At 37.8% G+C, this 13,297-nt stretch overlaps 1 protein-coding gene across 1 annotated transcript in view; it reads left to right on the forward strand.

Moving 5' to 3' along the window:
- LOC106474767 (large neutral amino acids transporter small subunit 2-like) overlaps positions 1–6,820 on the forward strand; it is a gene marked incomplete at its 5' end in the record, with an annotated part of 16,374 nt that extends 9,554 nt beyond the window's left edge. Inside the window, 3 exons of the mRNA XM_022403071.1 lie at positions 862–906; positions 5,459–5,582; positions 6,701–6,820. Of these exons, the coding sequence (XP_022258779.1) occupies positions 862–906; positions 5,459–5,582; positions 6,701–6,820 (289 nt within the window). The remainder of the gene's footprint in view (positions 1–861; positions 907–5,458; positions 5,583–6,700) is intronic.
- Between the last annotated feature and the right edge of the window lie 6,477 nt (positions 6,821–13,297).

The raw sequence follows: 13,297 nt of genomic DNA on the forward strand, positions 1-13,297 counted from the left end.
AAATAACTTAAAGATTTCATGTATTATAAGAAATTTCTCTGGTTTTTAAAGAGAAAAACTTGCAGTAAGGAAACTTTTACTCCTCTTCTGTGATACAGAGTTGTACTTATTGCTTTGTTTAATAATGATTTTGCTGTTAATAAAAAAAAAAGAATAGAAAACAACTAAGATAGTGGACACTTTAAGAGCATTGGTAAAAGTCTCACCTATGTCAGGAACCAGAGCATTGTTTATTATCAAAGTGAGTAACTAAGAGAATAAGTGTTCAAGCAGATTAATGAGTATATATATATATATATAATATAAGAATACAAATAACACACATGCCATGTACTTTTTGTACAAATGTATTACTTATCAGAAGTTGTACCACAGTATATGTTTGGTACATAGTATGAAATGTGTTTAATAAAATCAGTTATATTTTATTGTGCCAACATCCAGTTAAACAACGTACAAAAATAGATATGCAGCAATACTGAAATTAGGATCATGATATTAATAAAAGTAAAAGATGAACTCAAGATATTGCTGTGTAACAGAAAAATATAAAAATTAACTAAGGTAGAGAGGTTGCCTACAAATAACAGATTGTGACGTGTTTGAAATAGAAAAAGGTAATATCATCAAACTTGTCATGAAAATATGTTTTTCTTTTTCTGTCCTACAAGTTGAATGCATTGTGTTAAAGCTCATAGGTTAGTTTATTAACATTGTAATTTGTGTTGTTGTTTTTCAGTTACTTGTTTTATATAAAAATTTCTTCTACATAGTAACATTTTTAAGCTATGAGGTGAATTGTAAATAATTATTTAGAATGTGAAAAGCTAATCTGATTCAATTTCTGTTCATTCTTGCTAGGAATTATTTGAACTTTGTAACTGAAGAACTAAAAGACCCACATAAGTAAGTGTGTATGGTAAAGTTTTGAATTAATGAATAAACTCAAATCAGTGAGAATAATGTTGATATTAATGAATCTGTTCAAACTACTTTGTGCATAGCTTTTACTTTTGTTTAATTCCAAATTATATTAACTGCTATTCTCATCTCATGCAGTGAGTAGAAGGTATAAAATATTTAGTACAGTTTATCAGACTGTGTGAAAAAAATCAATTGGAAAATGTTTCCTCCCATATGGTACTTCCCCTTTCTCACAAGATTAGCTTATTCCATTTTGTGCTGCCCTCTATATGTGAAAAGATTCGAACATGTCTCTCATGCAAATCCCCATGCGTCATCTCTTCACCAACAGGAGAGCACTACTATCACTTGATTCATGTGACTCCCTCTATGTGCCACTACCAAACCAGTATTTCTTTTTTGGCAGTGCTTGAGTTAGGACGTCTTTCTTTTTGCTCATTACTTCTCGAAGTGGTTTAACTAAACTTAATTTACTTAGTTTCAGAATTTGTTTTTACTTTATTTTCGAAATTTGTGCGTGTTTATTGGTATAAGCGTGAATTCCGAAGTTAACATTACCACATCAGGTACATCTCATTCATTTAATGCCATACTTCAGGCCAAAGGTGCGAGTAACCCATCGGGGGATTTATCAGCTTTTATTCACAAGAAGATTGGGCATTATATGGAGCAACATTTGTCTCCTTCTGTTTGAGCCTTTTGAGCTTGGCCAGGCTGAGGAGGATTTTGATTTTTTTGTTTTCCCCCATAGTTCGCCGTGTCTTCCCAAATCCTACCTGAGGATTCCGTTCGGCCCTCGTTGGCTTTTACGGGTTGTATTTCTCAGATATCTGATGTTTTGTCTAGTGCTCCTATTTCTTATGGCCCATTTCTTTCCCTATTACATGATTCAACTTTATTTAGTTTCCCCTGTACCCTGTTATTTAGGTTCACACTGAGTGTTTCACCTCCCAGTTAAATGACAGTGTTAGTATGCCTCGTCCCCATGGGCTTCAGATCAGTCTTCCCTCGCTTATCATAGAGCGAACTGTCCATATCTGGACCCACAATTGTTGGGTTCAGTTTTGCCTGTTTGGGGCAGGACCTGAATGTCCCATTAATCTTACCCATGCCTAGTATTCCTGCTTCCATCTTAGCCTGACAACTGTTTTGTGGCACCTCTCCTTTATCCTTTTCCTGTCTGAGGCTCTTCACAAGAACCATGAGGGGTTTCCTAGGATGTCCTCTCCCTCCTCACTTCCATGTTGGCTCGCCTGTCGTCTTCGGCTCTGGTTCTGCAAATGTGGTTTATTTGTTGTTTGGACCTTTTGGGTCATGATACCATATTGTCACTGACCCATCTCCTTATCTACAGGACCTTTGTTTGGCCCTGTTTTTGAGACATTTCATGTTTGACACGTCTCTAAAGAGTCGAGAATGTCTTTTGTCCAACAACAATCCACCCTTTCTCATTGGAGCCGAGCGTGGCACCCATTACTGCCTCCTGACTCTCCCCTTCTTAGCCCTTGCCTGTTCCTCCTTCTCGTGGTGCTACTCTTTATCGTTTTTCATGAGGATGCATGGTATGCCAACAGTGGTTCTGGTGATTACCTGGTGGGTTTGGGTCCGGTGGGATCTTGTCTGGCGACCTTTGTTCATCAGTGGAGCTCTTTCATCTCCGATGTTTTGGGTTCACCAAGTTTTGTCAGAGGGATTCATCATACCATTCCACCCTTGTCCTGCATCCCTTTTTCCTTACCTCCTCCTTGGGATCCATTGTCATGCCAATGTCTGTCCGAGGCATTGAAAGACATCCTCACACAACAGGCTACCGAACCTGCTCCACGAGATTGGGGGGATTTACTCCCGCCTGTTTGTAGTTCTCAAAAAGACCAGGGACTGGAGGCCAGTCATCAACCTGTCTTGTTTCACCTGGGAATCCTACCTTACTCTTCTCCGGGTCTTTGGATGACCAAGTCTCCAATGCTTATCTGCTTAGTCCCATATCAAAGCATTCTCGTCCTTATTTTTGGTTTGTCCATCGTGGGGTTGTGTACCAATTTTGTGCCCTACCCTTTGGGCTGGCTTCAGTGCCATACCTTTTTGTCAGGTGGTGTGAATCTTCACTCTACATCTTTATGCCCTGGGGTTGCACTTTTACTTTTACATGGACGACTGGCTTCTTCTCACTCACTCCAAATGGGAGTTGGTCTGTCATACACGTCAGCTCCTTCTCTCAGCCGGGCCCAACCTTCTCCTCTCTGGCTCTGTTCTATGAAACTGGCTGTTCAAAACACCCTGTTTGCTCCTTCACTTTCTGCTCACGAGGTTCTATCACTTATAAGGATGCATTCTTCTATGACTCCTATCATACCCCTTGGCTGGGCTCATAGGCGATTCCTTCAATGCGTCCTCTATGACCAATGGAACCATTCTCAGGATCACTTGGGTACTCCTATAACCCTTCCTTCATTGTGGATGATCTCCAAGGGTGGTTGGACAAGGTTCATACATCGGCAGTGTCCCACTTCCTTTTCCATCACCAGATTTCCATCTGTTCACGAATGCATCCCTTCAGGGCTAGGGTGAATGGGTCAATCACCAGGAGGCTTTAGGTCATTGGTCTGTCTGGAACGTTCTCTTCATACCAACATCCTTGAACTCCTTGCTGTTCATTGGGCTTTGGATCACTCTCTTCCCATCTCCAGAGATCATCTGGTCATGATCCATTTCGACAGTTCAACAGTTGTGGCTCATATCAATCACCAAGGTGGCACCCAGTCGAGATCCCTGTGTTTTCTAACATTGGATCTTCTGTGTTGGACCCACTATCATCACATTCTTTTGATGGCATGTCATGTACTGTGTGCTTTCAACCTTGTGGCAGATCGTCTTTCCTGACCCAGCCATGTTTACCTGACAAAGTGGTCCTTTCATCCCCTAGTTTTTTGGTGGCTTTGTAATCGGTGGTGTATTCATCATATCAATGCATTTGCCACCACCATCAATCACCAGTTATCTTTGTTTAGGTCCCAAGTTTCCCATCCACAGGCTTTGGCTATAGATGCCTTCAGCCAGGATTGGTCGAACAAATTTCTTTATGTTCACCCTCCTATTTGATTACTTTATCATAAAGTCTCCTTCACCCATACCACTCCATATAAAGCCCTTCTTATTGCTTCTTACTGGCCCACTCAAACGTGGTTTCCTTGATTATCCCAGCAACAGTTGTTCCTTCCCACCCCTCTTCCTTTATTTCCTCAACTTCTTCATTAACCCCAGTTGCCGGTTCTGCATCCACACTTCACATCCTCCATCTTCGTGCCTGGCTTTTGTTTGGTCCCTGGAGAGGAGATATGGTTTCTCACATCAGGTGGCATCTCATTTAGCTCATTCCTTTCATCCTTCATCCATGGCTATGTACTAGCAGAAATGAAATTTTATTTGCACCTGGGACCTGGCTTGGGGTATCCCAGCTTCTAGTCCATCCGGATTGGGATATTAATGTGATACTCGATTCCCTTACTTTACCTCTGTTTGAGCCCATTACCTTGTGCTCTTTGTTTACACCTATCCCATAAGGCATACTTCCTTCTCCTCTTGGCCTGTGGACAGCATCAGTCTAATCTGTTTGCTATTAACATCACTTGCACACTGTACCAAAGTTTGCATATAGGGGACAACACAAAATGGGAAAAGCTAATCTTGTGAGAAGAGGGAAGTACCTATCAGAAATACATTTTCAGTATAGGAAAATTATAACTTGCAAGGAGTAAACTCTAAAGATTTAGTTGTAGTTTATGTATGGTTGTTTTGTACCATCTAAATACTTAACTAAACTCTAAAGATTTAGTTGTAGTTTATGTATGATTGTTTTGTACCATCTAGATACATAACTACTCCAAATTCTGTATTTACAAAATTAAAATTGTTGTCATAATTTGATTAAGGAAATTGAAATTAGGAAAATATATAATAAACCTATATAAGAGTAGATAAATCTAAAGCAACACCAGCAAAGACTTAAGAAGTCTCTTTTTTGGATAAAGGACTCTGAATTTTTAATATTGCTCATAGGTTATGAAAGGAATTCAAGATATCAAATTATTTTTTTGGAGATCATATTACATATAACTTGTTTTGGATTCAGTACAAGATTAATAATGAGATTAGTAAGAAATATAAACGTGCAGAGATTGGTGATTTGAGAAATTGTTAAAAGAACTACATATTTAACAACTCATTTTGAATTATGAACAGAGGAAATGCTGAAAACTGTCAATTACCAGTTTCTAAGCACTTTATATAACATTCACAATTAAAACAGGTCTTTTTGTGAATTATAAACACAGAGAAGTACTATGTTAACTTATCTATAATTATCATGTTCAAAAAAGGTCTTTTTTAATTATGAACACAGAAAATACTATGTTAACTGGCCAGTTCCTAAACATTTCAGGTCTTTCTTTGAATTAAACATAGAAAATGCTGGAAATTACTGTTATTAAAAATACATTTTATTCGTTTACACTCTTGATTCATTTTTATTCTTTAGAAACCTTCCTCGAGCAATTTACATATCACTTCCTCTGGTGACTGTAGTGTATGTTATGGCCAACTTGGCTTATTTTGCCGTCCTTACCCAACAAGAATTATTGTCTTCTAATGCAGTTGCTGTGGTATGCTACTATTTTTTATAAATTTTATACCAAAATTGTTGAAAATGTCTTGGTTTAAGATTATAGTGTAGAAAAAGCAAAACTGACGATTAACACTGGAGAGATTAGAGATATTGAAAATAAATATATTCTCTACAGTTTTAACATCTAATATTTTCTGTAAGTATAGAAGTGTTTTCAGTATGTGAGTATTAGCTTAACAAGTTAAATCAATGGTTATTATTTTGAAGTTGTTTATAATAGGGTTACCATTTTACAGTGGTACTACATGGTACTTGAATGAACATGTTTTATTTATTTACCTAACCTTCAGCTCTTTTATGTTTCAGCATAGTTAGTCTTTTCCTTCAATCAGAAAATATAAAAGTTTGAGTTTCAGACACCTTACTTGAATCAAAGGGATCACCATGGTTTTCTTGGAGGGGGAGGTCATTTCTGTTCATTGTATGTCTTTCTTAGACATGTACACACACACACACACACACACAAATACTTGCACATATCACAAGGAGACCTTGATGATAAACAAGTTATGTTGAAATAATTACTCACGCAACTTTCACAAATAATTATGTGTACATAAATCATTTTTTTAGTAGCTATTTTACACCAAATTATATAATAAATAGAAGGTATATATACTGTCATATGAATTCTTCAGCTTAAACACTGTGCCATTCTGTATCAAATTGGCTAGGAGTGTGGTAAGTTTTAACAGCCACAGCCTCTGAAGTATACTTAATTTCTCCGGTATAAATGAAAATATAAAGGATTTATCCTTTCCAACATGGGATTTTATAGAATGGCATGTTGCTGGTCAGTACAAGATAGAACAGTCTGGTTCTTTCTCTTCTCAAACTGAGAAGTGTGATCACTGGCTGTTCAGTATGTGATCACTGGCTGTTCAGTATGTTTGGATACATTATGGTTGTAGTAAGAAATTATTTGTCTGTTGAATGAATGTTTAGTTGTGATCCAAAAGGGGGATCATTTGCACTCCACCCACCCCGAACCCCTCCTGTGAATAATCACTATTAAACATTACAGATGCTATAAAGAGAATTGTAAAACTAATTATGTAAAATTAAATAAACAGGTAATGGATTTTTGTTTTTCAGACATTTGGAGAAAGGATTTTGGGAGTGATGGCATGGATTATGCCAGTCTCTGTAGCACTTTCTACTTTTGGTGGTCTAAACGGAGGTATTTTTGCATCATCAAGGTATAAATATTGTTAATGTTTTTTTCAATAATGGTTTGATGCTATAGTGATTTATATTTACTTTGTAATTATACAATAACATGTGTATGTTTTCTTGGAAAGGTAACACCGTTTAAAATGAATGTAAATTGTTTTGTATCTTCATTAATCACTTGTTTGTTTCATAACTCTTTAAGTGCCATTTAGATTTTAAAATGTGCACAGGATTCAGTATGTGTCTGAAACTATATTCTCTGACTTATAGATTATAAGCTTCAAAAAATCTACGTAGTTGTAATAATCAAGAAAAAGAAGAATCATTATAATTATTTTGTATTTTAACAGATAAAACGTTTCTTTTGAAATATAAACTATGGAATTACTAAAACCCTTTGAAAGCTGATGCACAACTAATATACTTGCTTTCTAAACTGATACACATCTATCCTTTTAAACTTTATGGTAACTTAATTTATACTTTCTAACTCAATGTACATCTAATGTCTTTACCGTATAACTTGGTGTATACAGAGATTTATTTCTGTTACGTGGAGTCTTACCACATCATAACAGTCCATGTCCATACACCTGGTCATTCTCTACCTGATACATCTTAATAATAGCCCTATAGTGCAGTTTCCATTGTAATGTCCAAAGCATACCACTCCTCCTTGTAAACTTTCTGCGGTCTATCCAGTGTACAAAGAAAAAAGTTTCAATAGTCTGATCAAACAAAAGTCCATTTGATGGTTTGACTGGTATGACTTGATGTGGAAGAACATGAATAGCCATTTCATTTTCCAGCTGCTTAAAGTAGGCAATTATTGAAAGGGAGTTACATATGACCGGAAGCCTCATCCTAGGAACCCATACTCATTTGCATACCAAGCCAGTATTTCTGTGTGATACAAAGGTTCCAGAAAATTGGTCTTATAGTAATTAGAGTTCACCATATCTTTTTCATCCAGTCTTCTGATTTCTAACTTGTTCCTGGCACAGAATCCAGAGATGATCATGAATCTATTTGAAAAAGTTTTGTGACATGCTATGTACAACTTATGATATGTAACCTCTTCTCGTATATAGCTTTCCTTATTCAGTGCTACCCGCTATATGTGAACTTTCTTGCTTGCCATTAACCATGAGGTTCCTACCTTCCACTGATAGGAGTGCAACACACGTTCCTAGCACAGCTGAATTCCTCTTTATTGGTTGTTCAATTATCACTTCTCGATTTGGCATCTGTGTGTTAAGATTTGTTTATTTATTCTTTTACTTGTGAAATTTATTAAAAAAGGCAATTTTTTTTATTCTGGAATTATACACATACCAAAACATTTTTGTGAAAAGTCTAATTTTGAACTTTAAATTTCTAGCTTGATGTTTAAATAATTTGGAACTTGCAGATTTTGAGGGTTTTTTTCTTTCCACATTATGAATTCTCAAGTTACTGTCACTTCAACTTTGTCTGGTGTCAGGTAGCAAGAAATTATTCATGTCTGTTGAGAAGGTGACAGCCTTTGTGTGATGGTCAATGGATTCTTTTATCTGGTCTGAACTTTCTTCTGAGCATGAAAAGGATATTTCTTTTTCTGTGGATCCAGTTTGTGAAGACAAGGATTTTGACAGTTTTTATCAACTACTAGCTTTTGTCAATATTTCTACCACTACTGTAATCAATCTCCCAAGGTCTTCCACTTTTTTATTGGTTATGGTTTTTCAGGTTTGTTACATACGTTCTCTATCTTCTATGTCATATGATTCTTCACCTTCTCTTCTCCATTCAACCCCTTTTTGTGACTATTACGTTTTTCCTCCTTTTCCTGATATTCAGGTCCATGCTGAACAGATTTTTTATCCCAACTTTGTTTTGGTGCTGGCATACCTTGATCTCTTTGCTTGGTTAATACACATGTCTAAGCGTATCATTGGGCTGATTTCCTTTTTCTGGATGGTCGAAATCTTCTTCCTCTTGTCTTTGTCATTCTCGGGTTTAATTCCCTTCTCTTCATCTTACCCTTACTGCCTTCTTATGCTATCTTTCCTCCATTCACCTTTTTCTTGAAGCCATTCACTGTTCCCTTGAGAGTTTTTTGGTAAATATTTGTTCACTTATCTTGTTTACTTTGGCATGTTTATCTCTTTCAAACTTGGTTGCTCTCTTGCTAGAATTTGTTGTGGAGGGATGCCCTTCTTTCTCAAGTGCATTTGCCTCCCTTTTATCACAGGGATCTTCATATGACTCCCTTTCTCTGCTAGAGAGTTTTTGGTGGAGTACTTGACTCTCTGGGGTCACTTATTGAGGCTGTGCACTAACATTCTTTCTTTTTCTCATTGGTTTCTCATCTCTCTCAAGCTTTTTTATTACCCATTTCTGTCTCCCATCCTCCTGCTTTCTTTCCTCTTCCTGCTTCTTTCTGAGGCAGTGTTGGACTTATTGGACAAGGATACTATTGAACAGGTTACTCATCCATCTTCAGAATTTTATTCCCATCTGTTTGTTTTTCCCAAGAAAGACAGGGATTAGCATCTAGTCATAGATCTTTCATGCCTCAGTTGGTTTCTTGACCTACTTTGATTTACCATGGAGACTTAAAATGTTCTCAGATGCTTATTTTCACAGTATCATTTCCCCTGGATCCAGATTTTACCTTTGATTTGTTCATTGAGGTCAAGTTTATCAGTTCTGCATTTTCCCTTTTGACCTTGTGCTGGCCCTATGCATTTTTGCTAACCAATGCATGCTTTTATTCATCACATCCACAGCTTAGGATTGCAGTTTTACCATTATATGGATGACTGGCTTCTTTTAGCTCCATCCCAACAGGGCTCCTATAGCCATACTCTTCTCCTCCTTCTGGAGGCAGCTCTTATTCGTTGATTAGTCTAGTTGGAGAAGACTCATCTCACACCCACTCAATATTTGGTTCATTCTAATTTGCTCTTCAATTATTATTTCAGCAAGGCCTTACCTTCTTCACTTTGTTTGAAGGACATGGAGTGATTGCTTTCCACTGCACAATCCACTCCTTCTCTCCCTGCACAAGAAGTTATTTCTCTTTTGGGTACTTATTCTTCTGTGGAATCGCCTTGGGTCATCTCCCTTTCTGGTCTTCTGTTCTGCATCCTTAGTTCTGGCTGTGAATGCATTAAGTCAGAACTGGTCCAACTTATTTCTCTATTTTTTACTCCATATTTGTCTCCTCTCATGTGTTCTCTCCCCCATAAGAGATCTTTGTTGAATCTTTCTTGTGGCATCCTTTTGGCCAGCTCAAATATGGTTTCCTATCTTGAGTCTTCTCCAGTTCTCCCATCTTCTTCCTCTATCCTGTTCTCTTCTTTTTAAGCCTTATTCCTACATCTTCCATTCAGCCACGTTGTCACTCTGTTGTCCAGTCCCTTTCAAAACATTCTGGACTATCTTTGTGTATAATCTTTCTTCTTTCTCTTTCTAACAGTCCATCCTCCTTCCTTGTCTATCATTAGAAATGTTGTGTATTTTGCAGTTGGACACTGTGTTGTTCTTTCTTCTCTTCTTGCTCTTCTGTTCCCCATATCTCTGAATCCTTCCTGTGTTTACAACCAGGGTTTATCGGTATCAAGCATCACTGGTTACCTGGAGGCTCTCTCTAATCATTCTGGTTTTTCCATAACCATCAACATTTTCCCTTCCTGGTCCTCACTATGCTCTTTTGTTCCTTTCATCATTTTTGTCCTCCCAATCTTTCCATCCTTCCCAGTTGGGACCAGAACGTTGTTCTCCATACACTTACTCTTCACCCACTTGAATCTTTGGCCTACTGTTTTTCATACCACCTCTTCCTTAAAACCTATTTCTCCTCTTTTTTGCCAATGGTCATCGATGTGTATGGCATCGATTCGTCACACATTCTTTTTCATTGTTTCTCTATCCTTCTCTATCCTGATTGCATATTCTCTCTAAAACATCTGTGGCATGTGAGGGTGACAGCACATTCACTCATGTGTCTCTCCCATCTATTTTTCATCATTATTCTTGTTCTGATTAGCTGTTCTGTTTTGTTCAAGCAGTTTGTTGTTACTCTGCTCCCTTTTCACCAGCGATCTTTCTCCCATTACCATAACTGGATGGCTTTATCATCTCATCTGTTTAGTATGCTCCAGGTGTCCTCACATCAAATCCAGCACCTTACACTCTTTTAGCTGCTTACGTCCGTCGTCTGTTGGAGGAGATTGTTCAGGCTGACATGTGGAAACTCCTCACACTTTTGTTACACTATCTCCATCATCCAGCTCTTTCTTCATCATTGGGCTATAGACTGCCTCTCGTTGCCATTATACACACTTCTTACCAGCTCTTCCTGGGTAGGTTCTTTTTCTTGTTTTCTTGCCTTTCCATAGCCCTCTTATGTCACTGGATCCTGCTCAGTAACAAATGGTGCCTACCAGGGTATACATATTCAAAATTCACACAGTGCAGGGTCATCAAGGTCTGATATAGCATTCACTTATGAGAAGGGATGTACTACAAGACAGCTCAAGTATCCTAACTGTGCACGTTCTCTTAAACAAGGCCTGATTCAGACAATACCCAGTCGTGGACTGTCTTGAGTAAAGCAGGCAGTGGTCTCTGCCCATTCTCCATTAAAAATCTAATGCTGGCCCACTTTTAAATATATGGATTTCGTGGTCACCCATTGCACGATCTTATGATGCTATCGGGCTCCCCAATATGTTTTACCCTCATGTTCTTATAGTAGGGTAGTTACAACTGTAAGTAGTGGATCAACTGATGTCCAAGACCAGGCAGCATCAGGAATTTGTTGTCTTTGCAGAAGGAGGAGGGTTTCTACTATCTTCACCTCAAATCCAGTGAAGCAGAATGGGAAAGTAACATCAGCTCTGCAAACTGAGTGAGGGATTATGTTGGATGGTCCTGCACCAATCCAACACCAGACAACCTGGGAACCTGATATCCAGGCAGCAGTCTCCTCGAGGTGGATTCCTGTATGTGGTGAGGGGATCTCTCAGAGAAGGTTCTGTTTTCAGTTACCTCCTCTGGGGTCTGAACATCCGTCCACGTGTTTGCCATGCATGGCGACCCATGGAGGGGAGGAGAAAATTATAGTGGTTGAGTGGTGTCCCGGGCACTGCAACACATCAATTTGGCCTTGTATTCCTATAGACGGGGGGCCTTGGGGTGGCCCCCAGGGTCAGTCAGCTGGTTCTGCTGGGCTAAGGTCAACTGAGTACCAGTGTTGGGCGTTCTCAATGGGTGTTGTGGACATTGTCTGATGTTGGTGTTTGGGTATATAATGTTCACAAAACCCTGGCATTGCTGCAGTGTCATTGTATGGCATTGTAGTGCATTCCCTCGTAGCACCCCATGGTGGGTGGGGTCAGTGGGCACTGAATCTTTCTCCTTATATTATGGATCCATCAAATCCTCAAAAACTAAAATATCAAAAAAAAACACCTTATTGGTAAATGATAGTGCTTTGAATACTCTAATAATCAATTTTCAACTCATCTTGCTGGCAATGATGACACTGTCCAAATTAATTGTGTTTTAACTTTTTATGAGCCCTTGGCCTTTTTAATTCTATTTGAGTCTTTTATGTGACTTTGGATATTGTTTAGTTTTTAGCTTGATTGATTTTTTACATTTTCTGGAATTTTACTTTTACCTTTTGACCAGTTGTTTGGTGCAGATAGCCTAGTTGCTTTGTGCCAAAAAAATGCCAACCAACCAGGCAGCGACAGGATTAAGCAAATACCAGCAAAAGGGGGTGTACTGTACTACACTGACAGAACACCACTGCCCTAATATCTACTGAGTGGAATTGGTCACATTCAGAAGGAATTCTCCATAGTCCACCATCTCATTGGCTATGACAGATACGTACTTTAATTCACATATACCATCCATTTTCCCCACTCCAGGTGCAGCTTTTTTTTTTTGGTTAATCAGAATGGAGGGAATCATTCTAAAAAACTGCTTGTTTGTGGGGGTAAACCCATCATGACTTTATTTTTTACATTTTTTGTGGAGGCAACTGCCCCCACTGAGTCTGCCAGTGAGATTAACTTCTTTGCATTATATTATGATGTAGAACTAGCCTTCTTACTATATAAGATCATTTAAAATTTATTCTTTACTTTCAGTTCTTATGTACATCTAGTTTGTAAACTTTCTATCCCTATGAATATCTACTCTCTTTATCTTCTAACTATACACACAGCTTAAAATTTAATTTTGAACTTTATGCCCAATTATTCTCTGTACTTTATAACCTAGTGTGTCTAACTTAAAAGACAAATAAATCTAACTGTGATTCATTTAGTTGTGTTTGTTGTTAATTCTTACTGTGATTAATTTAGTTGTGTTTGTTGTTAATTCTTACTATGATTAATTTAGTTGTGTTTGTTGTTAATTCTTACTGTGATTAATTTAGTTGTGTTTGTTGTTAATTCTTACTGTGATTAATTTAGTCGTTTTTGTTGTTAATTCTTACTATGATTGATTTAGTTGTGT

The sequence above is a fragment of the Limulus polyphemus genome, unplaced genomic scaffold, assembly GCF_000517525.1.
Source record: "Limulus polyphemus unplaced genomic scaffold, Limulus_polyphemus-2.1.2 Scaffold7662, whole genome shotgun sequence".
NCBI classification, from domain to species: Eukaryota; Metazoa; Arthropoda; class Merostomata; order Xiphosura; family Limulidae; genus Limulus; species Limulus polyphemus.